Consider the following 24412-nt stretch of genomic DNA (forward strand, 5'->3'; position numbering starts at 1 on the left):
CAACACTTTTCATAATGTTATAACATGCAACCCCTTGTTAAGTGTCACAAATGATTTGCAGAATAGAATGCAGCTAGAGACTTGATCTGCCTTTTAACAGTTCTCACAGAGTTGTCTTTTAATTAGATTGGCTGCCCCCTAAAAAGAGAGTATCTAAAGGTGTAGGTAGGATGGGAACAGCTGTAGAACCAGTACTGAAATAACAGAAGTCAAAGGAAGAAGATAATCCTTAAATCATCACCTTTAGACAATTGCCCGACAGTACAAAGTGGGTAGCATAACACTGTGCACACAACTGGTAGGTTTCTAGAACTGGTTTCCAGTTTGGAAAATGATTTCTTCTTCTCCTGAAAGGATAGGAAACTTGCCTTCCCACCTCTCTACCCCATCATACTCATCAGCACAAATTTTTTCAAGATACTGTCACCACAAAACCATCCTATTTGAAGTGTTACAGTGTTATTGAACAAAAATTATTTCTTACCTCAACTTGTGCTTGTTGTCTTGCTAAGATTATATTGAAGACATCAAGCTTTCTTTCTAGGTCCTGTAAAAATGACGAAATCGTTTGCCTCAAACACATTTAGGAAAGGCTCACCATTACAAAGCCTCTGTATTTCCACTCCAGTTTCTTTCTAGACCTGCTCCTTTCTTTCAAGGGTATAGCTCACTAGAAGATGAAACCTGATGTTAGGCAGTCTAATTGACCTTTTTTTAAAACAGATGAATCTTGCACTTCATTAGATGTGTTTGAGTTCATCAATCCACAAAGAGTACTTAAATGACATTTTATCAGTTTTCTTTCTTTCCACAACAGGCTACACTCAGCCTCAGATTAAAATGGTATTTCCACAGAACTCTTGCTATTGTAAAACCACCAACCTTGATTACTGTCATGTATATTTAAATAATTGTTTTATAGAGGGACCAAACCATATTTTCTCCAAATGTCCTGGTTTTACCTGTAACAGTTTTTTTTCCTCCCTAGTAGCTGGTGCAGTGACACCAAAGAAAAAAACCCAACACATACCTGAATTTGCCTCTGTGTTTCTTCTGACAGTTTACTCTGTGTCAGCTTGTTCTTGTACGTATTTTTGTAACTCTTCAGAAGCTGCCTATGTTGTTTTATGTTACTCCATGACCACATTCGAGTATGTCTTCTGATGTGAACTTCAAGAACACTGTTACCTGCATATTTCCACCTACAATAATACCACACTTGTAAGCCATTTCCCATTTCACTGTGCATTAGAAATTGAAACACTGCAGAGAGAGCTTTTTAATATGCAAACACTTTATCACTTGTCATTTGAGTAAGACAAATGGTTTAATGGTTTCAACATCACTTTTGAACAGTGGACTGAGTGCCTATGTTGAATTCCTGAAGCACTATAAATCTGCATTCCCTATTGACTTCTGCATGTTTACAAATTTGGGCTGTAACAGCATTAAGAACACTCAGGGACTTTGATAACAGCATCAGTTAACACTTGGGAAAAAAAATCCACGAAAATGTGTATCAGCTCAAACCTTTACAAATGATATCTGACGTACATGTCCCCCTTGTAATACAGTTGCTAAGTTTTTTCTTTAGTCTTTCTAAAATTACATTCTAACCTTTAGAGAGAGCATCAGCGTTTTTGGGGACCAGGGTTAGCTTTGCAAGTCAGATTTTCGTCACTTGGTTCTTTCACATGTTCTCTTCCACAAGCCTTTTCTACTTGGCTAAGCAAAGCTCTGTGAAACTTATCATGCTATACACAATCTCATTTTAAAACTACATTTAAACACAAAGGAGAATGAAGAGACGGGAGAGGACTCCAGCATCTCCCAAAAGAATGCATGAATGTACACAGCTTACCATTCTCTGGCATTTTTATGTAGAGATACATTCGGCCTAAATCTTCTGTATGGTGCATTGCGAACCATGCAATCTATGGACTCCAGAAGGTCTATCATGCTGAGATACTGAGCACAGAAAAACAAGTTTCTTAGCAGAGGTTCAGACTTTGTTGCATGCAGTGCTTAAAGTACATGTATACCATGGTCTTCAGTAGTCCCCAAGCTACACAGAAATTCAAGCCTATGCATTTTCATTAGTATGCAAAGGTGGACCACCTATACTCATTGGTCTCAAAGGACACCACCGCCAGAACTTCTGGCTTCCTTGAAGAACAAAACCGATTTGTATTTCTGTCAGGCTGCTCAGTGCAAAGTCTCAGGCTTTCTCCAACCAATCCTATTCTCTTTATTTGTCAATACACAGTTGCCCCAGTTTCAGAACTGCCTTCGCATTAGTTAACTTTATTGGTACTGTTCTGAACTCAGATTACACTCTGACATCAGTAAGGGCTAAAAAACTATCTAGCAAATTAACTGCAAATTATCACTGAATAAATGAAAACACTAACACTGTTGGGGAGCTACCTAAATAAGCACCTTGATACTTCTGCAGGCTTTGTCACCAAAGCCAATGTACTCCATTCATTCCACCTTTGCTTGTATCTTGGCATCTCTCCAGTTATAATGTTGGCTTACAGTTTTATAAGATAAGGGCTAGTCAGAAGGATTCTGTTCTCTATGTGAAAGGAATGCTATCGGAAGGGCTGAATACAGATCAGGTGGTCCCCGGATAACATGATCAAAGCATCAGGATCTAGCACCAGGAAGTGACACAAAGGGAAAATGAACCTACACTTTTCCCATAGTTACTGCTAAACGCTTTAGACAGTCTACATGGCCATAAGCAGAAAATTCCCAAAGAAGGTGGCTTTCCAACAAGAAAAATCCTACAGTTTATCACAGACTCTGATACAAAGTAACTTGGATACAAAGACAACTTACCTGTGGCTTAGTAAATTCAATGACAATTCTCTGTACTTCTACATTACAATCAAGCTTCGGAGTTGTCAGTTCTACTTCTGCATATGGGTTGATATACAGTCTTGCAGAGGCTGATACTGGTCTAAAAACTTGAAGATACAAAAACAATTGAGATTCATTTTCTGCTTACAATAAAGTGTGGGAAGCGATCTTCAAGTATTTATTTCCACTGATGTATCAACCACTTTGTACTGATAACATGGACGCTCAATCAGAATCAACCTAGAATCAGGATGCAACTCTTACTAACACTTAAGATAGCGCAGCAGCAGTCAGAAAGCACACAAGCTCTAATACATTCTGTTATGTCTAGGTTTTTGTAAAATAAAGTTAGTATGGGCATGCCTGCATGATCAGGTCAGGCTGTTAGTATACTAACATGCTCAGAACAGTTTATACTCACTCATATTCCTAGCTTACTTACTATACTGGTAGTCTTGAGGCTGGTTACCACTACATGGAATTCCTCTTTTCAGCTGATCCTGTAAAGGAATGTGATACTGTCTTGCAATTGCTGAAGAGCATTACCTGTTTACAGTTCTCTAAGCTTTGAGCAGACCAACTGAAGTTCACATGTATTTTGCAAGGGCCTCTTCCCTGTAAATGTGAAAACTAATATGGAACAAGCACTTAAGAGTCAAGGGTTTAAATAGACCTGATTAAAAAGAACTCTAACTTTCTCCTATTAGGCAGACAGTCAGTATTCAACTTCTAAATTTTGCAATAACAACTAATGTGTGTTCATTCAGAAAAATAGCTCATATGTACATAATAGAGCAAATGTTTGTTTTTAAGCTCCTTGAAGGTACCAGGAGTATCTCATCACATCCTACCCTTCCTCATTTTAAACACATAAGGAGGCCACTTGAGCCTTCTGGTATTCTGCAGGTACAAGAGGAATTAACGACAAAAAGTAGTCAGGAAAATATCAGGACAGCCCAAGAGACCTGACAAATGTCATGCTAGACCCGAGTCTTCATTCAGAATGAGGTCTCTCAGATACTATAGTTCTTCAGCAGTTTATCGGGAATGCTATATTTGTGCCCAAACATTTTATCTAGTTTCAGAATTGTAATGGCACAATCAGTTAAAGCAGGAGGCCTGCTTTTAAGAAAATGTTTGCATTACCTATTACATGAAGGCAGATGAAGTGTTTGTTCCTGTTACATTTTACAGACTATCAAGAGTTGTTTTTACAAGGAAAAATATTTTCTAACTATAAATTTCTTTGACCTAATCCTTTTTGCAGTTCCTTATTTAAAATCTGGCTTGTATTTTATAAAAAGGTGCACTTTCTTATTCAAAATACTGGTATTTCAATCTATTTCCTGTCTGCTGATCTATATTAATAAAACCTAAATTCCACTAAGATTAATATAAAACAGCTACTCCCAAAACCAGCCATATACTCATGTTATGTAAATATGACTGTTGCATGAAAGTAACAGATGCTACAGATTACACAGTTTATTCTTACTATCACATAGACCAGTCAGCTACTACAATAAATCTGATTTCCTGATAATACTGCTTAAAATTATTATGTGTATTCAGGCATTTAATACACGTTACTAAATGAGACATGTTATTTGCCATCTGTTCGGTTCCTGTATTGGTTTTAAAGTTCTGAAGCAGAGAAGACTTAACAAGTGGGAAAGAAGATGTACACAAGTAATCTTATGCCTATGATGAACTCCATTCTTCCCCTGTGCTTCTGCAAATCTCTGATGTTTTCTGAGCTTACTCCTGCTCTCCCTCTCTTCCTCTTTTAGGCACAAGGACACAAAGATGACTGATCGCAACTGAAAAAAAACTAAACTAACAGAGTCATGAAGTCATCAAAAGATGCAACAAAAAAACCACCCCAAATAATAGAGATGATGCCAGTATGCAAAGTGATACTAGTATACAGCACCAAAATTGCTAAGGATTTCAAGAAGTAGAAAAACTGCAAGTGGTGAGATGCTTCAAGTTAATAAGTGGTCAGAATACTGTTCGCTACATTGGAATTGCTCTGGCTCAGCATTAAAAAAAAAGATTACATGCAGGACATGCCACGGGCTTTGGAAACAGGCAATTGCATTTTACAGTCCCAGAGGGCAAATTCCCAATTCTTTCAGAAAGAACTTGTTAAAAACTTGCTCGATGATGGAACAGGAAGTGGTACTTCCTGACACATAAAACAAATTCAACAAAACTACACCAGCATTCTTCACTTGCAGCTTAGTCAATAGTAAATTGAAGTGTCTATGAAAAGTACTGAGATCTAACGTGCCAGACAACATCAAGTAAGCCCACTGAGCCATCTGTCCACAAGCACATCAAAGACTTATTCACAAAGGATCTTTCTGACAGTGCTGGAATGACATTTGAAGCACTAAGATTTTCACTGCTGTCAGTTCAAACTGTGTATTGGCTTGTGTTTGCACTTCACTTCAGACTGAGATGCAACAGAGAAAATATCCACAGACAGGTAATTCTGAAGGCTCCTGCAGCTGAAGTAGCTTGGCTATTATTAAAAACATGTAAGCGTTTCTGCTAAAATAAAAAGACAGAAGTGGAAGTCCTCTGAGGAAATTCAGCTCTTTAAAGAACAAACCAAGAGACTGTAGACAGGAAGAAGAATCAATATATTCATAGTATCTTCTACATACAGTGAATTAAAACCCCAATTTTGAGCCAGTAAACAGTGCCCTAAAAGAGGAACCAGAACAAAAATAAAAGGATTTTGGTTTCAAGTTCCACTTAACAGATAAGATTCTGTCTGGTTTTAAACACTTCACAGTTTCGATTCAACCCTCACTAGCACCAAGCTCACCAGGTTAAGTGTATATTTTGTTAAGCAGGGAATAAAACAAAAATCAAAGATACCTGTAAAGACGAACACAACAGAAAAAAGGAAACAAAGTAGTGTTGTGCAAGAACACACAGAACACCTACATAACCTTTACAAACAGAAAGGGTCAAAAATGTGGCATTTTTGCACAGAGAGCACTTATTCACACCACAAATAGAATGCAGATAATAGATTCAGACAAACTAACAACAGTAATCAGATGCCTGCTATTGCAAGCGGGTGACTTTCCTAATCCATTCTAAAGTTTTCTTTCAGAACCTAAGATATCCAGTAATGAATTACCCAAAAGCTCACTAGAATAACCACCTGTTTCCCATTACCTAAAAAATGCCTTCTTTAACCAGAGGAATGAAGTAGCCATCTGAAATAAAGTTTTTAACAGTAATGGTGCTTTTGCAACTCCGAATGAGGATATGTGCCCTCAGCCACAATTTATGTCTATATAGCTGTCCTGTTCATACTGCCAAAGTTCACAGTTTCTCTTCGGGGAAAGTAAGACTTCTAGGATAACACACCAATGAAATGAAAGCAAAACTAGTACTTCACACTCTGAAATTACTACAAGTTGCAGTATTCCATTACTCATCTAGCCAACAGTAACTCAAAACATGAATGAATCAGAAAAAAAAGTAGACACAGTCTCCAGAAAGCCCCCACCCACAAACCTGATTTTATTCTTTCCCTGTAATTCCCATTTTAAGATATTCACCTCTCATTCTGTCTTGATTTACCCTCACTGCCCTCATGCTGCCTCACATTCATCATTAGTATGGTGTAGTTGTGATACTACAACAACTACAGAATATAGTACTGTTTAGCGCATTTTCTTCTACGTTACCAGTATTTGTTCACGGGAGCCATGATAATACATTCTGCTGTGTATGTTCCAGTAAGCACTGAGGCTGTCCAGGCACAAAAGCTGTGCAGGAAAGAAAACAGGCAACAGATTCCACACTCAGTATTCAACCCATTCTAGGAAATCAGCTTTCCATTTGTGAAAACAGAAATCAAATCAAAGCAGGCTAGACAACAAATTCACCATCAGCAGTGAGATGTACTTCATTTTATAATACTATTTTTAAAGTGAAAATTGATTTGCTAAAAATCAAGTTCTTGAAACATGTAAGTTCATGCACATCTCATAAATACAACTTGGGATTACAGAGGCAAGAAGACTAAAGAACATTACCTTGTATATTATTTTTGCAGCTTCATTCAGAATAGAAGGTGTCCAGTTCTCATTTGTTGTCTGAAAGTTCAAAGTGATAAAAGTCATTCTGTGCATCTTATTTAACATCGTTGTGTTTTTATCCTCTGCTTTCAGGCACAGAATGCATCATTTTGGTTTCTCTAGACTGCATACACTTAAGTGAAAATCCAATATAAAATCTGAACATTAATTTTGATTTAACTCCTTATCCTACCCATAGCATCCTTAACATCTAAGGAAAAGAGGGGTTAGATGAAATTTTCTTCCCCCATTTCTCAAGAGGCCTGTAATTCTTTATCTTCACGATGCAATTTGCCCCGGCGTATTTATTAGGCCCGGAAATAACCTGCCCTACGAAATAAACATATTGAATTTTAAAGAACATTTTATGGATTATAAGAACAAATCACTAGTCTCAGAAAGTGTGATGTTCCGCAATCATCTCTTCTGCTAGCACAAACTTTAAGTACTATTGGCATGAATAAAGGACTGTCTTTTCGTCCAGATGTATGCATACTTTCTTTACATCATCATCTTGATATGTTATTTTTTTTCCTGATTCTCCAAAGACGAGTAAATCAAAACCAGCAGAACATGCATGCACACACACATTACCTGTAAACTAAGCTCGCCCAATGTCATTCCCAAGGAAATTGGACACTGTGGATCTGTGATCTACAAAAATAGGAAAATAACAGCTATGTATTTCTCCTGCTGCAAACAAAGATAAATCATTTAATTCAAGTTGATTGAAATCCTGAGCTGTTCTGAGAATCTTCCTTTGCTTAATTATTCTAGCTGAAACATCCTTGGAATACCTTAAGTTGGAACAAAACTAATATGGCTGTAGTATAAAGACTTAGGACTTCAACTGAAGCTGACAATTTCCTTTTGGCTTCTAAAATCATAAGGAAAGAATTAAGACCTGCAGAGTACCACATCTCAGTCACCTATATCATTTTGACTTCCACCTTTATCAACTTAGTGTCTTTGGAAATAGTCCCAAAATAAGTTTGAGAAATATTCTTTATCTAATGTTTTTCTTTTACATTAAATTATCTCATCACAAACTGCTTCAGCATTTTCCTAAAGGAAGCTGGAAGGAGGCTAGAATAATTTGGTTTGGTTCAGTTTGGTTCACATAACCATTCACATTTATGAGCTAAATAGTTCCAACAATTTGCCTTCTTTCTCACCTGTAACCCCATCAGTTTCTGCCATTCCAAACCTTACCCAGGACACCCAAAAATTCTGTACATCATCTGCACACAGTAACACATGAAGAACAGCCACTATCTACAGCTAATGAGCAAGGCAATACTGGACAAGGCAAAAAGAGAGAACATCTATTTCAAAGATCCAAAATATTTGATCGTCAATCATACCTGGGGTACTTTATTTGAAGAGGTGCAGAAGAAATCAGAGCAATTTTTTCAAGAAGGCAAATAACCGTTTCTCTCTATGGATTAAACAATCACGACCGCACCAGAGCCCAAGGTAAAATGAAAAGAGTATGTTCCAGACACTTACATCATCTTCGTATTTCACATGAATGCCTGTGATTTTGACTTGCACATTTTTGATAACTTGAGTTGCAAGCTTTTCTAAGAAAGTATCTTTCTTCTCCACCTTCGGCTTGTCTAAAACAGAAATTTTTAAAAAGTCAGAATTCAGTGTAGTTGTTGCATCTGGAGTTTAACCACACCAACTAGCTATACTCATGTGCATTTCTAGTTTACTCTAGGGTGAATTCTCAATTTTTTTAAGATTTTTTTATTTAGGCTACATATTTGGCTTTTTTTTCCCCTTCCTGTACATCCACACCCTGAAGACATGATGTTAGCTCTGAGTACACAACACAACCATGAGAAAATTTCTTGCTAAGTTTCAGTCAAAGCAGTTCAGCTTACAGCAACTTCTTGTTTAATATACTTCTCCCCACTCCTTCCAAGGTAAAATGTTCTCTCAAGAGTCCCTAAGCAATTAAGGGGGAGTTTCAACAAGCAAATAAGTAAAATGGTGTAATTTAGCACAACATACTCTTGAATAACCAGGGGAAGGTAATACTTGCACAAGAGACCAGTCCATTACAGCCTTTTATACAACATTGTCTGAGAAAGTTCAAAAGCTGGCATACCAGAAGTGAAAAGAAAGTTACTCTGAAATATTCCATTTCTTCCCATGCACTTATACTGTGACCATCTAAGCTAGGTCCATATCAGACTTTGTTATGCCACATAGTGATGCTTGAACTTATGCTGAACAAAAGCGTAGCAGAAGTTAAATACCCACAGAAGCTCAGCATTCCACGCATGACAAATGTGCACATGCTGAGGCAGCGAGAATATTTACAATCCCTCATTATTTAATGACTTAAGTCTAAAAATGTTATCTCAGGATGAGCATCTTAACATTTTACTAAAATATGTCTAAATGAGCTGTTTGTTCTCTAACTACCTTCACAGGCTTCCTTGTCTTGTTCAGTATTCACCTTCCAGTGGCTATCCCAGTGAATGCCACTAATCAGCCTGCCAAGCTTGTACATCTTTGTTGGAAATGCTACACATGGCTTAAGTTGAAGAAACAATATAACTTTGTACATCTTGCTATAAACATTGCGATTTTTATTATTTTTCCTAAGCTTTAAGGGAGGTTCAGGAGGTTCCTTTAAAAATGAGAAGACTTCACTACTGAACATGATATAATACTATTTTAGTTAAGAGAGTATTTGATATCAAGTAAAAAAAGTAGTCAGACACTCAGAAGAAACCAAAACATTACACCACTTTTACATGCAACTCACATTTCCTCGTATTAATCATTATTTCACAACTCCCACTCTCTAGTAACAGAAACCAACACAATAATGATAAAGGGGGGGGAGAAAAAGGCAGAAATGCTTATCAAAGCTTCTTAACTTTGAAGTGCCAGCAGGAAACTCATCAACATTTTTCCAGCGAGATGCAGACACCAACACCAATAAAAGTTCGATACCTTACAAAGTTTATCTAGGGACCCCACAAAGTTTTTACTCCAATTACAAGCCTATGCTGCAGCTTCCTCCAAGATCAAATACTTTACAACCACAAGGGATATGGCAACTCAGTACTAGCATATGACTAGGAATGAAGACCTGCTACACAGTTTGGTACCTACAGACAATGATTATCCTCTTGGGAAAAAACATCAATTGTATTGCTCTTACAGTATCAGTCCTCACACTGTGTCAACTATTTAGAACAGAAGCCAAAAGGTGCTGAAAAAGACTACCACTGTATCATCAGTAGAGCATCGGATTTACTTTACATAGGTGTTATTGGAGTATTACAAACAAATCAAACAGATCTTTCCACATGCAGTTTTTCCAGCAGTCACAGCAAAGTGTCACTAATCAGCCTACCAAATGTGTACATTTCTGTTGGAAATGCTAGAGACAGCTCTAGTTGGAGAAACAAGCACAGCTAGCTAAGCAGAGGGAAACAAGGATCCAGAGAATGGATAAACAGCAAAAGAGCTCTCTCCAATTTACACCCTCTTTCAAACAGGAGGGAAAAAAAAGGGATCACTGGATGTATATCCAAGCCTAACAAAAACTAATCCAAACAGAAAGAGAGGAAAAAGTCTTTAAAAAAGTTAAAAGCCACAACTTTTACCCACCTTTTGAGCGATCACGACCTTTAAAGGGTCTCTTAAAATGCTTTTTATACTTTTTACGCTTACGTCCTTTTTCAGTGCAAGCAATTTTTTGGGAAAAGGATAAAATTCAAGTTAGTAAAGCAGAAGTGTAAGAAAGCATAAGAAAAGATGGAAGAAAGTTAAGCTTGTTTTAAAGCAGAATGCCTTAGTAAGGTCTCATTCAAAGCTTTTAAAGACTTCCAGATCTGTTAAGGAAGTAACCAGCACAGCTCTTATAGCACAGAGCTTAATTTTTCATAATTTATGTATACCTAAATTCCCTTTCAGGCAAGCAATTGGAGCCTTGCTTCCACCTCCCCCCCTCTGCTTTTTTTTTTTCCAAGTCATTGCAGTTCAAAGCCCAGGTAAACTAAGCAACCAGTAAAAACTTTAGATTAAGTACCCAAATTTCTACTGGATCAATCATCCTGCCAATTATAAGGTCAAGCCATTTAATTCAACTTCCAAATATTCCTGATGTAATGTCTCAAGGGTTCAAGGAATTACAAATAATCACCAGGCTTCTCAGCAAATACATACTCAGAATTCTTCATGAGTGCTTTGCTTAACACAATCACAGATCACATGTGGTCAAAAGAGAGCTAAAAACAGAGCCATGACTGCTTATTAGAAATCCTGGTGAAGAAGTTTTTCTGTGATCCAAGTGTTTGGTTTTTATTTAATGCCCACAGGCAAAGCAGTAATTGTCATAACTGAACAGTTAATAATATACACGTGGGGGAAAAAAAACCAACATGGAAGTTTAAATCCAGAAGAGGCTTCTACCGTACAAGGGCACAACCTCCAAGTTAAAATACTTGAGATATACATGGAAACCCAAAGAGCACTCTTCAATATGACTCTCATGCCAATCACCAGTATGGTATGAAAGCAATGTGAAAGAACAATACCAGTAACTGCAAAAAAGGCATACAAAAATGATGGTTCTTTAAAAGCTTTATATGAAACCAAATATATTATTTACACACAAATTACAACCCACACAGTCACAACCATGTCATGAATTAGATGAATGTTCATATTTTTACACATTTTTAAAGTTTGGAGAGTTGCATTGTTTGTTTCCCCTTTCTGACCATGTAGGGGGAAAAAAAATGGGCAATAGGGCTGCTGGAGCTTAACTTTAAGAGATTGTAGCATAAAGGTGTATCCCACCAAAGCAAGAAGGAAGCAAGTGCAACAGTCTATATCTGGGCAACAGCTTTATCTTTATGTAATTTGCTTGCCTGTTCAAAGGAGAAGAAAGTGCCTGCCAAGATTTCAACCTGTCTTGCAAGTAAGCTGATCACCCTAGAAAGAAAAGTAAAACTATGCCAAAGAGAAACATTTTCTTCTGCATAGTTCCTTTTAACGCTATACATAATCCTCTATAAATTATATTTTTAAAAGACTGCTTCCTACATTTACTATTGATTTTGTATTTCTCAGACTTTCACTTCCATGTATGACAAAACTAAGGCACTGTGATTTTCCTCTTGGCTACCTTCAGCCATTACTATGGAGAAACTAAATGCATGGATTTACGTGTGTTCTAAACCTGCACTCAGATAAAAGCTCACCAAGTAATATGGGCTAAGAATAAATTTCTGAAAACCTGTCTCAAGAAGTACAGCAGACACAACATAATAACAGTTCCTCTGAATTTCAATGGAATATCTTTCCTTGCCTAACTTGAGAGCAATCTGAATAAACAGAACCAGGGAAAAGCATGCTAAATGCCCTCAATCTGCTAGGCTTCATTTTGCCTGTCCACAGTTTCAAGACAGACTGAACTTCCACTGTCTCAAGCCCAGACACTGTAAGTAAAGGTAATTACCCTCTATTCTCAAAACACCTAAAAATAGTGTTGTAAAACTACAGTAGAATGTTGTTAGCATTTTACAACATTCTTGACCTAGATGTGGCTAATGGAAATCTTTCTAAATGGTTTCTGAGTTTCTTCAATAGCCATTCAATTAAGACAGGACTTGTTATTGCAAGTTTCCACTTGAATCCAGAGTCATTAAAATCTTATTACTAGAACCACCAATATGTGGATGATGACCAAACAAGTATCGTTTCCTCATTTCAGTGTCTGGCTGCTTTGGGAGGGGTTGTTTTTATGTGCAAAATGTAACTAACCATGCATACCCACCAGGCTTGGTGTCCTTGTAAATCAGACTCTCCAGCCCATACAAGGAATCTTGTGAATGAGTGCCTTGGTCCACATGGCAGCAAATAACCAAAAAAATGCATTTTGTTTACAAGAAGGAAAGCAGCTCCCAATTTAATGTTAAGTTTATAAAACTCATGTAACACGTTAGTATTTCCAGTACAGTACCTGACAGCCAGTCACTTCCGAATATCAAGTCTCAAAGACTATCTACGTAGACAAATTATGCAATTTTCATTTTACTTATAACCAGCAAAAGAGCTGCAAACTTTGGTCTCCATATATGAATTTTCATACTGACAGTTTTTAATAACTTAGAAAACAGAAAATAATGTTTTGCCAGCTTAGGTCAGCAAAGCTTGTTATCCTTTCCACATCACACTACACTAACCACACAGTGACATGACTATTTTGCTCAATATTTGAACAGCATCTCTAAAGAAAATATCCCCAGGACTGTTTATGCAAGGAAACTCTTAAACAAATGCAGGCACTGAAACAAGGCTCTAAACACATTAAGGTAAGCTGAGTACCAATCAGAAAAGCAAATACTGCTGAGAATTCATGGACCCTGAGAACTTTCTATTCAATATATTTCCTAGTTTTTCACCAGCTATTGTGTTCTTAGAAGTGTACAGGAAGAGCTGAATTTCTTAGTTTATGGTGCAGCAGAGCAACTTGGGTCTTAAGACTTCTGCAAAAGCAAGGGATATGCTCATGCAAGAACTACACAAGTACTCCTAAGTACAATATTCTAGTACAACACCAGAAACACAAATATCTACCACTGAGATATCATAGAATCATAGAATATCTCAAGTTGGGAAGGACCCATAAGGATCTTGCTTGCAGTGTGACTGAGAGGATAACTAGAGTTTAAAAGATTTCAATTTGAATGGTCCTTTGGCTTTTCCTTCACAAGGCTGAATGTTTAAAACTGCAAAACATTACTGAATCTAATTCTAGTTCTTTATATAAGGAGTTGAGCTCCTGAGGTATCATTTTATATGATTCCCTCCCCCCCCCAAAAAAAAAAGGAAAAAAGCCTTAAAAACGCTGAATGTAGTAAGTTTTTTTCAAAAAAGATGACAGTCACAGGCGCACAGACTCACTCTTAGCTATATGAAATTCCAGAACTGGAATTTCTCAAGCAGTACTCATTAGGTTAAACTCTTCTTGTTATATTATCCCTTCATCCCATTGCTACTAGTGCAAAGACTAACAGCTGAAACACTGCTGCTTTACAGTATCCATGTCCTACATAACCAAGGTTGAACTTCTATGAACAGTCCTTTGCCTCAGTATGAAGTATGGCTGCAAAATTCATCTACTGAAGTTGTCTTAGCTCTCATACAGTTTCTGGCACATAAAAGACAAGAAATAAAGCGAGGATTCTGTGAACAGATTTCCAGATTGCTATTTGAAGTAAACTGCAAATGTAAATCAAGTAGCAAGGCAGGAACAAGGCAGTAAATAAAGAGATTACAATCAAACTATTTTTTCCAAGTATTCTAAGCTTCATTTCATCTTCAGTAACTTTTCCAAGGTAAATAACTTGCAGCATTACACGAATCCTAAAGATGCATCTTAAGAACCCTTATACGACCCAACAAACAGGTCTCACTTCAGACAAAAACTTCAGTAATAACTTTTTCCTCTATCGTATGCAGTTACCTGTCATTGGTTTTGATCTTGGTTTCTGTCCAGAGAAGCCTGATATATACCATAATTGTTAAAGATATTGGTTATGACACAGAATAACCCCACCACAAATCAGGTTAACTGGACTGAAATGATCAATTATTTTAACTTATAATTGAAAGTTTAAAATTTTTTAATTACCTAGATCAAAATTTTCTTATATTCAGGTTGTGTTCTTATATCATGAATTATCTCCTGCTCAAGAGAGTCTCATTTCTCTAACCAGTCAAAATGCATTATATCATAAATGGACAGCAGAAACTGATGTGAAAGTAGTATTCTTGCAAACTTTACCACTATCCTCAACTTTTCCTTTAAGCAAAGTGTCACCTGCACTTCTAAAATACATTATTAAACATCTATTACCAAAGCTCTAAAGCAATATAACAACATCAGCCTCATGTAATGCAATTTCCATCTTTTGGTCCTGTTCTCCTAGAACTTGAAGAAAAAAAGGAAAAGAAAAAACACAGACATACCAGACTATCAAATTCCCATTTCCAATGGAAGCTGACTGGATAAACGAGTGGTAAAAAAAAAAAATAAACAACATTTCTTCCAACCCTTAGAGGAAAAAGGGTTTTCAAAGCACTGTACTAAGATTAGCCAGACACTTGAAAGAACAAAATTTATTAAGTCAATCACAAAAATGAACTTTCCTTGCATAGCACATTAAGCCCTCAAAATCCAGTGGAGATACATATTAGTAATTCAGTACCTTTCTCTGCTGCTTTCTGCAAGGCTTCCTCAATCCTTGCCAGTTCTTTTTGTTTATTATCCTGTAAGTATTTTTCTTCCTTCTCTGCATCATATTTAATGCCTGTAAGCCAAATTGTGACAGCTTTAATCCTAAATTTCAAGTTACATAAATGTATAATCAAACAATGCACACCATATATTCAACATGATGTTGCAAAACACCTTGTTTGAGATAAAGGCTATTCTAGGTATAATTGCCGAAAGCTGCATCCAGCCTCTCAAATTGTTATTTTTACACAGTAAAACACAAAAGGATCATACCAACATTCAAACATTAATTCATAAGAGAACCTCTCCATGGAAATTCAGACCCTCTAGGGTGGTCTGTGCAATATACTGCAGGTATATAAGTTCTACTACACATATACTTAAGACCCTAGAAACTCACAGGTTTTCTTAATACACCAGAGGTTCCGATTTCAGAGAAAATTAATCAGGTTCTCTGATCCTCTTCCCTCTCCCTAAAAACAGTTCTAATGGAATTACTACTTTTGACTGTTGTCAGTTAGAAGCAGATGAACTGTACCATGCAACAGCTAAAAGACCCAAGCTATGCCAGAAAAGTGGATTCAGAATAAGCACATTTCAAAGGAAATTTGGCTGTTGTATTAAACTTGGAATGGATACAACCAAGGATTTACATAAAAGCAACAGGTGCTGTTTTCTCCCACCCTTCTTCTGCTAACTTTTGCATAGAAAAAACATTTGTATAGAAATTTCCCTGAGGGAACAGAATGTAAAAATGGCATCTTACATGAACTACTAGCTATTATGTACACTCATCTACAGGGTACCCTTAGATATTTTTCTTTTCCATTAAATCGTACTGTTGAAGAGTTTACGTACTTGCTCCAGGAACTATTAGAAGATACAAGCCTTCTAGAGTTGCAACAACTGCCTCACCATAGAGATTCTTCCAAGGAATCTTCAGAGTAAGTTTATCTAAACAAAGCAGATACAGTTCATCAAAACAAAAATCTACACTGTGCTTAGTCCAAACACCACCTCAGGCATCAAAGAGCATTAGCCCTGTATCTTGATGTCCTAAACAAGGCCTAAGCAGAAACCATATGGGCCTAAACATTTTATAAAGCCCTTGAAATGATTAAATACATGCAGAGAAAATAGAAACCATAGAAAATACAGCCTGAGTCAGAAGACTTCAGCTCAAAACCTGAGATCATGACTATAGCTCAATTCACTGGGATGAACGTGATTTTCCCAGACAAGTAGCAGAAATACAACACACATTCTTCTCCAACAAATATTTCATGTGAAAAAACAATGCTGACCACCAGGGAAACTTTTTTAAAAAGCATGCATCTGAGAGTTCCTAAACCCTTGACATGTTTGCCAGTCTCAGAAATCTTACTTAAATTCTTCATATTGCTTATCTTCCTTTAAAGAGCCACACACATTCTCCCCATGCTGAACAGCTCTCTTGGTCACCCATGTATCTGGGAAAAAACCTCTCAGGCAGGTTTCTCATACCAGCTGGCAAAGTTACACAAACAGGGTTTGCCAGATAACATTTTACGATCTATCCAGGGCAGTCACACTGGACTTCAGCATGTTTCAACAGCAAGTACGAGATCATTTAAGAAAGCTTGATGAAAGAAGCAGGACTAAGATCAGAGGCAGGACTGACCTTAAGGCCTATACTAACGTTTTCATTTCAGTAATTCCACTGAAGCAAAAACTTACCTATCTGACCAACTTTTATTCTAAAAGGTATATCCAGTTCACTCTGTAAAGGGGAGGAAAAAAACAAAAAAAGAAGAAACATTGAAGAGATCTATGTATTTTAAAGATAAGCTGGTTTATACAGCAAAATTACTATCTTCTGTTAGAACTATTTACCCAGAACTGAAGATGCAGAACAGAAACAGTTCTACAAATGACAGATTTAACTATTCAGCAATACTCACATGAACTGAGGAATCCATAAATATGGTTAAGGCTTGTAGAAAGCCTCAAAACAAAGCACTTACACATTTCTGGCAATTTTCTCCAAGTATGATAATATCTCGCTCCAAAGGTTATTTAAAAGTAAAATTTTATCTATATAAAAAAATTTTAATTTTATATTTTTTATTCATTTGCCACATAGGTCTTTTTTCATAACAGCATTTAGTATTTACAAACATATAAAAAGTCTTGCTAACAGTACTGAGAAAGTCTCTGCAAAATACCTACCAAACATCAAGAAAAAGATAGGCTCATAAATTAAGAACACGTTATTATTATCATTATTACCATCAGTTGTTACCATCAATTAAAATCTCACAAAGTATCTCTCCTATATAGTGTACAGCAAAAGCAGGAATGTAACCATAGGAATATCAAGAACATAAAAAGAGGGGCAAAGTAAAGAGAGAACAGGAGAAAATAAATAAATGGAAAGATTAAGAAGTCAAAACATTAAGCTTCCAGAAATGTCTTCCACTTCAGTGTTCTTTTCAAACAAGCTAACCACAATTCAAAGACCTGAGGATAAATCATACCCTCAAAGATTATAAAAAGGAAACCCATTTTCCCAAATGAGATGGATACTAACCACTTCTCTCTTGCCTTGTACCAGAAAACAACCTTGACCACCACATTTCCAACAATTTAAAATCATTTAAAAGGGCTGCTCCAAAAAAAGAGATTAATAACCAAATTAACATTTCTGCCAGATTTGCAAAGTTTTTAAAAAGCTTTCTAAGCTGCACTTAGGAGCCTCACATCAACCTATTTTGATTAAAAGTGACATTCCATGGCTTGTTCTTTTTTGGTACCTTGAAGAAACAACTGAAAAGCAAGAGCAATGGAATATTTTAACCCTTTTCTGGTTATAACTGCATAGTCCTAGAAACTTTTCATAAAGTTTTAGATTTCTCACAGTGACAACTATTCTTCAGCACCTCCCAAATATTTCTTCCTGCAGGCTGCTACATGTTAAAAATCTGGTCAATAAATTTAACTGGAAGCTTTCTTGTAAGTTTTTTAATTTTTTATTGAAATATATCAGAAGAGAAAGAGCAAACAGACTCACTTAAAATAGTTTCATCTCTAAACTTTCTTTTTAGTGGTAAGAACAGACATTAAGAAGAGGATGAAACAAACTGTGAGAGCAAAGAAAGATCTCTGCTTTTAAAACAGTCAGGAGCAGAAGACTGCTCCACCAACCAAATCTACTTCATGTAATACTGCATAAATGGCCCATAAATTAAAAACCATGAGAGCATTGGGGTTGGATGTTAACACCACAAAAAGATGATTTACTGAAAATACGTCAAGACTATAACTGAGAAGAAACAGGCAATATTAGCTTTGAAGATTTTAAAAGCTGTGACCAACTGGATACTGGATACAAATTGACAAGAAGCTCAGAGGTTAAGGTTTTTGATGATAATGACTAACAACATAAGCTGAGAAATATGTAACAAGTTTCTAAAGAGCTTAGGTCATAGTCTGCCACCAGCCATTTTTCATTATGATTGAAAAATAGGATAAAGCTGAAGAAATCCATTTGAAAGAATTCATTACTACCACAAGTTTTTAACAAAGTAAAAAAGGAATATTAATAGCAACTGCCCCATTATACTCCTGTATTTTTATAAGTGAAGTCATGCAAAACAAAACAAAAGCCTCAAAAGACAGAAGTACATATTTCACAGAATGACACTTCAGCAATTTGTGTCAGCAAACTCTTTTTCTAACATGTTTTGGAGGAAAAAAAAAAGAATAGTTAAATGGTTACTTTTTCAAGGTTAATAAGAATTCATTTGTAAAATAATTTTGTACAATTTTACTTTAGAAATCTTAGTCTTAAATTGACTTTGCATGAGCTGAAGGCTAAATTCTGAGTAAGGTCTGACAAACTTCCATTTTAATGAAATGCTCTTTTACTATGACTAAGGAAAAAAACCACTTTCAGCAAGCATAACACTAGAACTAACAACTTGCTCATCTCCCTTTTCCTAAGGAATTTCTTCTCTCACCTTTGTAAAGTACAGTATCTACATGCAAAAATTAAAAGTTAGTTATTTTCTGGTGGAAAACCTCAAGAGGAAAACAAAATCAGTCCAGACAGCAGCAGACAGGCAAACTAGGAAAGAAAAAGTTGGACCATATCATATTCTTTTAATCCCTTCCTTTTCAGAAAGGTATAGGCTACTTCTCTAAAAATGGTGTTCAACATCAACCTTCCATTAATTACTTTTGCATAGAAATCTAATAAATTGCAATTGTAAAGCAGTCAGAAACATCCCTTGGTTTTAGTTCTTGAATTTGCCTCTGCTCGCTCTCAGCCCGGGTCAGTCACACAGATGACTGTGCATTTTTGTAAGTCAGAACTCCTAGAAGCGTAATCAACAATCACAAGAATGAAAGACGTGTACAAAGCAGATAACACTTCCTTCCTTCCTTTTTTTAACTACCAGATTATGAAGATACTTGCATCAAAACTTTTCAAGTACAACAAAGTTATCAGGAATAGATGAAAAGGGCAGGTAAAACAGGAAACTTCAAAATAATGAAGAGAAACCAGTGGTTAGGCCATACAAAGATGCAACAGGTTTCCAATTCACAGAAGAGTAACACTTTATTGAAATCTGAAGCACACTGAAAACTGCAGTGAGACTCTCTCAGTCATATGTAGGCCTATGCCAAACCATTAGATCTAGTAAATCATTCAGAAACATACAAACATCTAGCATGTGGACTTAAAAATGAGGAAAAAAGGTCTCCCCAGAGCCTTCTTTTTTCCACGCTGAACCAGCCCAGCTCTCTCAGCCTGTCTCCATGGCAGAGGGGCTCCAACCCTCACAGCATCTTCGTGGCCTCCTCTGGACTCGCTCCAACAGCTCCACATCTCTCCTGTGTTGTTGCCCCAGAGCTGGATGCAGGACTGCAGAGGGGGTCCTCATGAGAGCCAAGGAGGAAAATCCCCTCTCTCGACCCGCTGGCCATGCTCCTTTTGATGCATGCTTTTTTTTTGATGCATCTTATTATTTCAAGCCTCAAATACTAGAACAGGTTCTAAATGCATGCATGCATAACAGGGGGAAACTTGAAAATCCTGTTGCTAACTTCTCTTCTGAAGGAGTACACTTACCTTTTTAACCATAGCTTCTTTTCTCTCTCTGTTCAAGTAACGAGCAAAACTAGAAGCAGTTAAGCAAGGACTTACTTCCAATGACCAGTAAAGAATGCATACTGGGTAACATAACACTACAATATTTTATCCTATGTCTTAGTCTTTAGACCCATAAAAGCAATTTTAAAATTATTAGAATACTTACTAGTGCATTCTCCTTTATCTGTAAATTGTCAAGTGCCACATTACCTATTTAGAAGAAAAAGAGAAGTACAGAACAAGTGACTTCAACTATTATGTAAGTTAGAACAAGGAACACAACTACAACCCTTGCAAGTACATGTTATAAAATCTGAAAAACTTACTCCAGGTAGAGAATAGCACGATAAATGTCTACTTTGTAGGAGTCATTAACACTGATTATTCAGACAAAATTTCATGGTGGAAGAGATTATAGATGCCTCTCACATGTCTGCATGTTTCTATTCCATTAAATTCACCTACAATAATAGGAAATCCTTCTTGGTATTCACTTCATTGTGAATGATAATCACAGTCCTATCAAGGTAGCATAAACTAGGAAAACTGCATCTTGTTTTTGATTTCCCATAACAAAAATCATGAATCACAGAGCCACAAAAACACACGCCTATTTTCACAAACACATTAACTGTCACAGGCAGTATAATAGGATTTCCAAAGGGAATGCTGGCACATAGAATTATACCTGAGAAAAGCACATATAATATACCTCTTAGTGCTTTAATGCCAGATTCCTCAGAGCTATATTTGATAATAGAGGTATTATTAATTTATAAATGTTAAAATACTTACTACCATGGCAAAACCAAAAATAAGATGACAAGAAAAGTCTTTACATATGGAAGGCACCTAAAATAGCCAGACTTCTCCAGACAGTATAGAATCATAGAACCAACTAGGTTGGAAAAGACCCTTAAGATCATCAAGTCCAACCTTTAGCCCAGGACTGCTGAGTCCCCAACTAAACCATGTCAAACTTCGTCAGTACTTCAACTGTTCCTTTGCATGCCTGCAGGGTATCAAACCGACGTGTGTGTATGCTCACTGAGCATTGCTACTCCACACTATTGCACCATCACATCTGTTTAATACACATTATTTTAGCAGGTGAGACACACAGCTCCCCAAGCACCACAACCAAGGCCTGCCCTCCTCCTAGGGCTGCCATGTAGAATCCTCGCCACGCTCCACCACGCAGCAGACAGACCCCCGAGCACACTTGTGCTTCCACGCAGTGTACTCTCAATAAAAAAAAGTTGGGATTGTTTTCCCTTGCCGACGGATTCCTGCCTCAGAGCACCCCGAAAGTAGCGATGTGCACCCACACCTCGCCTCACCAACTGCCACAGCTGGGACCCCAACTTCGCTCTTTCTCCCCCTACAAGCTGGAGCCCTGTCACTGAGCTTGGATCTCTCTCCAGCTTCCCTTAAATCAACAGCCGGACCCTCCGGCCGCCGCCGGGCAGAGCTCGCCGCTGGGGGAAGCGGGGAGCCGCCACACACCGACCCCATCGATCGACCGCCCGCCCCTCACGAGGAGGAAGGGCGGGAAAGAGGGAGAGGGGCAGAGGCCACGGGCACGGACGGTCTATCACAGCGAGGGGAGCCTGCGGCCACACGCTGACCGCCCGCCCCTCACGAGGGGCCGCGGCTCGCCCCCTCCTCACAGGGGGAGGCAAACTACAGACCGACCGCCCCTCAGAGAGGACGGCGGTGCCTCAGCCCGCCAACCCCTCACGGGGAGACCGCAGCCAACGAAACCAGTTCCCCTCCCACCCCCCTCAGTGACAGCAGCGGCCCCGCCGCGCCGCGGAAGCGGGGCGGGAGAGCGAAGGGGCTCCTTACCCCCCCATATGCCCAGCTTGAGCTGAGACTTGTTCAGGTTCTCCACATAGTCGCCCAGGAAGCGGTTCAGCAGATCCGCCACCACCGACTCCAGCACCATGGCGGAGGCGGGCTCCCCTGCGCCCGCGCCGCGGCCCACCGGCACCAGAGAGCGGCGAGAGGAGGGGGCGGCCTGACAGCGCCGGGCGCGGCCCCGGCAGTCAGCTGACGGGGCGGGGGCAGCCCGACGCGGGGCGGAGCTGTGCGCAAGGGGCGAGGGGAGAGCGCGGAGCGGCTGCGCGGCGGTGCCCGGGTGCGTTTGCTGAGGCCAAGGGCCGGAGCGTGGCGGGGAGCCCCGGGCTGGCAAAGCCGGTGGCGCCCCAAAGCGGCGGTGCCGAACAGGCGCACTGCGGCGGGCGGCGCCCCCGCGCGGTGAGGTGAGGTGCCGCTGCCGGAGCGCGGCTGCAGCCCGCGGTTCCCCGAGTCCTCAAGGGGCGGAAACCGCCGTGTGCCACCGGCGCCCCCATCCCGCCTCCGCCGCGGCCCGCGCGGTGACGGGAGGCTGGCGGGCCTGGCGCCCCTCAGGCGGTTCCCGCCCAAAGCTGTGTACACCTGAGGTACAGCGAGCTCCCTCTGCTGCAGGTGAGGTGCATCCACAGCGCCCTGCTTGGATCTTGGGAAGAACAATGTCAAATTTCAGTTTGTTGGATATGGAATACGCCATAGGATCCAGTCCAGAGCATGCAAGCAGCACAAGATTTGTTATTTAGCACCTTTTTTACACATTTTTAAGAGACAAATGCCACACCTGCACCCCATTACAGTGCATATATATGCCTACCTTTCCTGCAAGCATTTTTAAAATGAAAGATTCAGTGGATAAGTCAGACTAAAGCCACAAAGACCAGAATTCAGGCCTGCAGTGGCTGTTAAACACAATGGCCCAGATGCAGGTTTGACTGGGGAGGTCGGAGTGCTGAATGCTGGAGATGCATGGTAATGCCAGGGAGGTCCATCAGCGTAAAGAGTCTCCTTGTGCCCTCCTCTGTAAGAGTGAAGGCTACGATGTATCAACGCAAAAATGCAAAAAGATGTTACAAAACCGCAGATAGTTTAAGAAGCTTTTCTCCTCCCACCTGCTACGGCAGTTCTTGCCCAAGCACTAACAGATGCTTTATTAATGCTCAAAATCACCTGAGCATGGTGCATTCTAGTCCTTTTGCAAAACACGGCTATGCCTGAAAGGAGGAAAATCGGTTTTATGTTGGCTTGTAAGTGCTGGTTTCGTCCTTTATGAGAACTGTAGCTGTGGTGGCACCCCAGAGGTGATTTCAAGGACCCTAACTCTGTCTCTGTACCTTCAAACTAAACGTGGTGATTCTGACACGATTACTTTAACAGTGTAATCTCAACACTACAGGTTTTTTATACGTGGATGGCATTGAAATTGTCTAAAACTGTGGAAGAATAAGGCATGGTGTAAATTATTTTAAATAAAGCTATCAAAAAAAAAAAAAAATCAGCATTGACTAGAGCCTCTCTAGTAAGTTTCTAAGTTATGGAGGGAAGGGGTAGAAGGGAATTGTGAATGCCAGGTACCAAGCACACTTTTGCCCCAGTAAATGGGAGTAATGCAACAAGAAGAGACCAGCTATTATGGAAAGGGTTTACAGTCTTAAGGCAGAGCTGAGAACCAAAATCATCAACCCAAAACTTTTTTTCTTGTCTGGCAATACAAACTGTCAGCCTCCAAAGACCACTCCAATTATGTGTATCTCTACAGCTAAGGGCTGGACATATCTAACTATATATATTCTAGCTAGTGACTTACCCTAATGTTTGTCACAGAGACAAACTGCATTTGGAAGGTTTGGGGTTTTCCATCATAAGAAGAGGTTGCACTGATTTCTAGAATAAAGCAACACTCTTACAGAAGTGTTCCCTGAAATTCCTGAGCAACATGACATTAATTTTATTGAACAAGTGCTTTCATGCCATTTTCTCTTGTTTTCCAAAGTCAAATTCATTCCTGACAATTTTTTTAACCTTAACTGACATGTTAATACAACTTATCTTCTATAGTGCCTTAAAAGTTCTTCACCACTTAATTGATTTCTGCATATCCTAGTGTTCGAAGTAGTTTTAGTCAAAAATTCCTGTATTCTCATTTTATGATCTGTTTAGTTTCAGATAGGAAGACAAATT

At 38.7% G+C, this 24412-nt stretch overlaps 1 protein-coding gene across 3 annotated transcripts in view; it reads right to left on the minus strand.

Moving 5' to 3' along the window:
• VPS13C (vacuolar protein sorting 13 homolog C) overlaps positions 1-22428 on the minus strand; it is an 88436-nt gene extending 66008 nt beyond the window's left edge. For 2 of the 3 annotated variants that reach the window (XM_030497682.1, XM_030497685.1), the window contains exons 1-16: positions 22229-22428; positions 20547-20590; positions 16963-17005; positions 16105-16200; positions 15218-15319; positions 12781-12843; positions 10608-10673; positions 8481-8590; positions 7566-7625; positions 6930-6989; positions 6579-6659; positions 3308-3365; positions 2845-2972; positions 1862-1968; positions 1031-1202; positions 485-547 (exon numbers count right to left, since the gene is read on the minus strand). In XM_030497682.1, the coding sequence (XP_030353542.1) occupies positions 485-547; positions 1031-1202; positions 1862-1968; positions 2845-2972; positions 3308-3365; positions 6579-6659; positions 6930-6989; positions 7566-7625; positions 8481-8590; positions 10608-10673; positions 12781-12843; positions 15218-15319; positions 16105-16200; positions 16963-17005; positions 20547-20590; positions 22229-22328 (1353 nt within the window). In that variant the 5' untranslated portion in view covers positions 22329-22428. The remainder of the gene's footprint in view (positions 1-484; positions 548-1030; positions 1203-1861; positions 1969-2844; positions 2973-3307; positions 3366-6578; positions 6660-6929; positions 6990-7565; positions 7626-8480; positions 8591-10607; positions 10674-12780; positions 12844-15217; positions 15320-16104; positions 16201-16962; positions 17006-20546; positions 20591-22228) is intronic. The other variant, XM_030497683.1, reaches the window with a different exon arrangement.
• Positions 22429-24412: the final 1984 nt, after the last annotated feature.

The sequence above is a fragment of the Strigops habroptila genome, chromosome 9 (assembly GCF_004027225.2).
Source record: "Strigops habroptila isolate Jane chromosome 9, bStrHab1.2.pri, whole genome shotgun sequence".
NCBI classification, from domain to species: Eukaryota; Metazoa; Chordata; class Aves; order Psittaciformes; family Psittacidae; genus Strigops; species Strigops habroptila.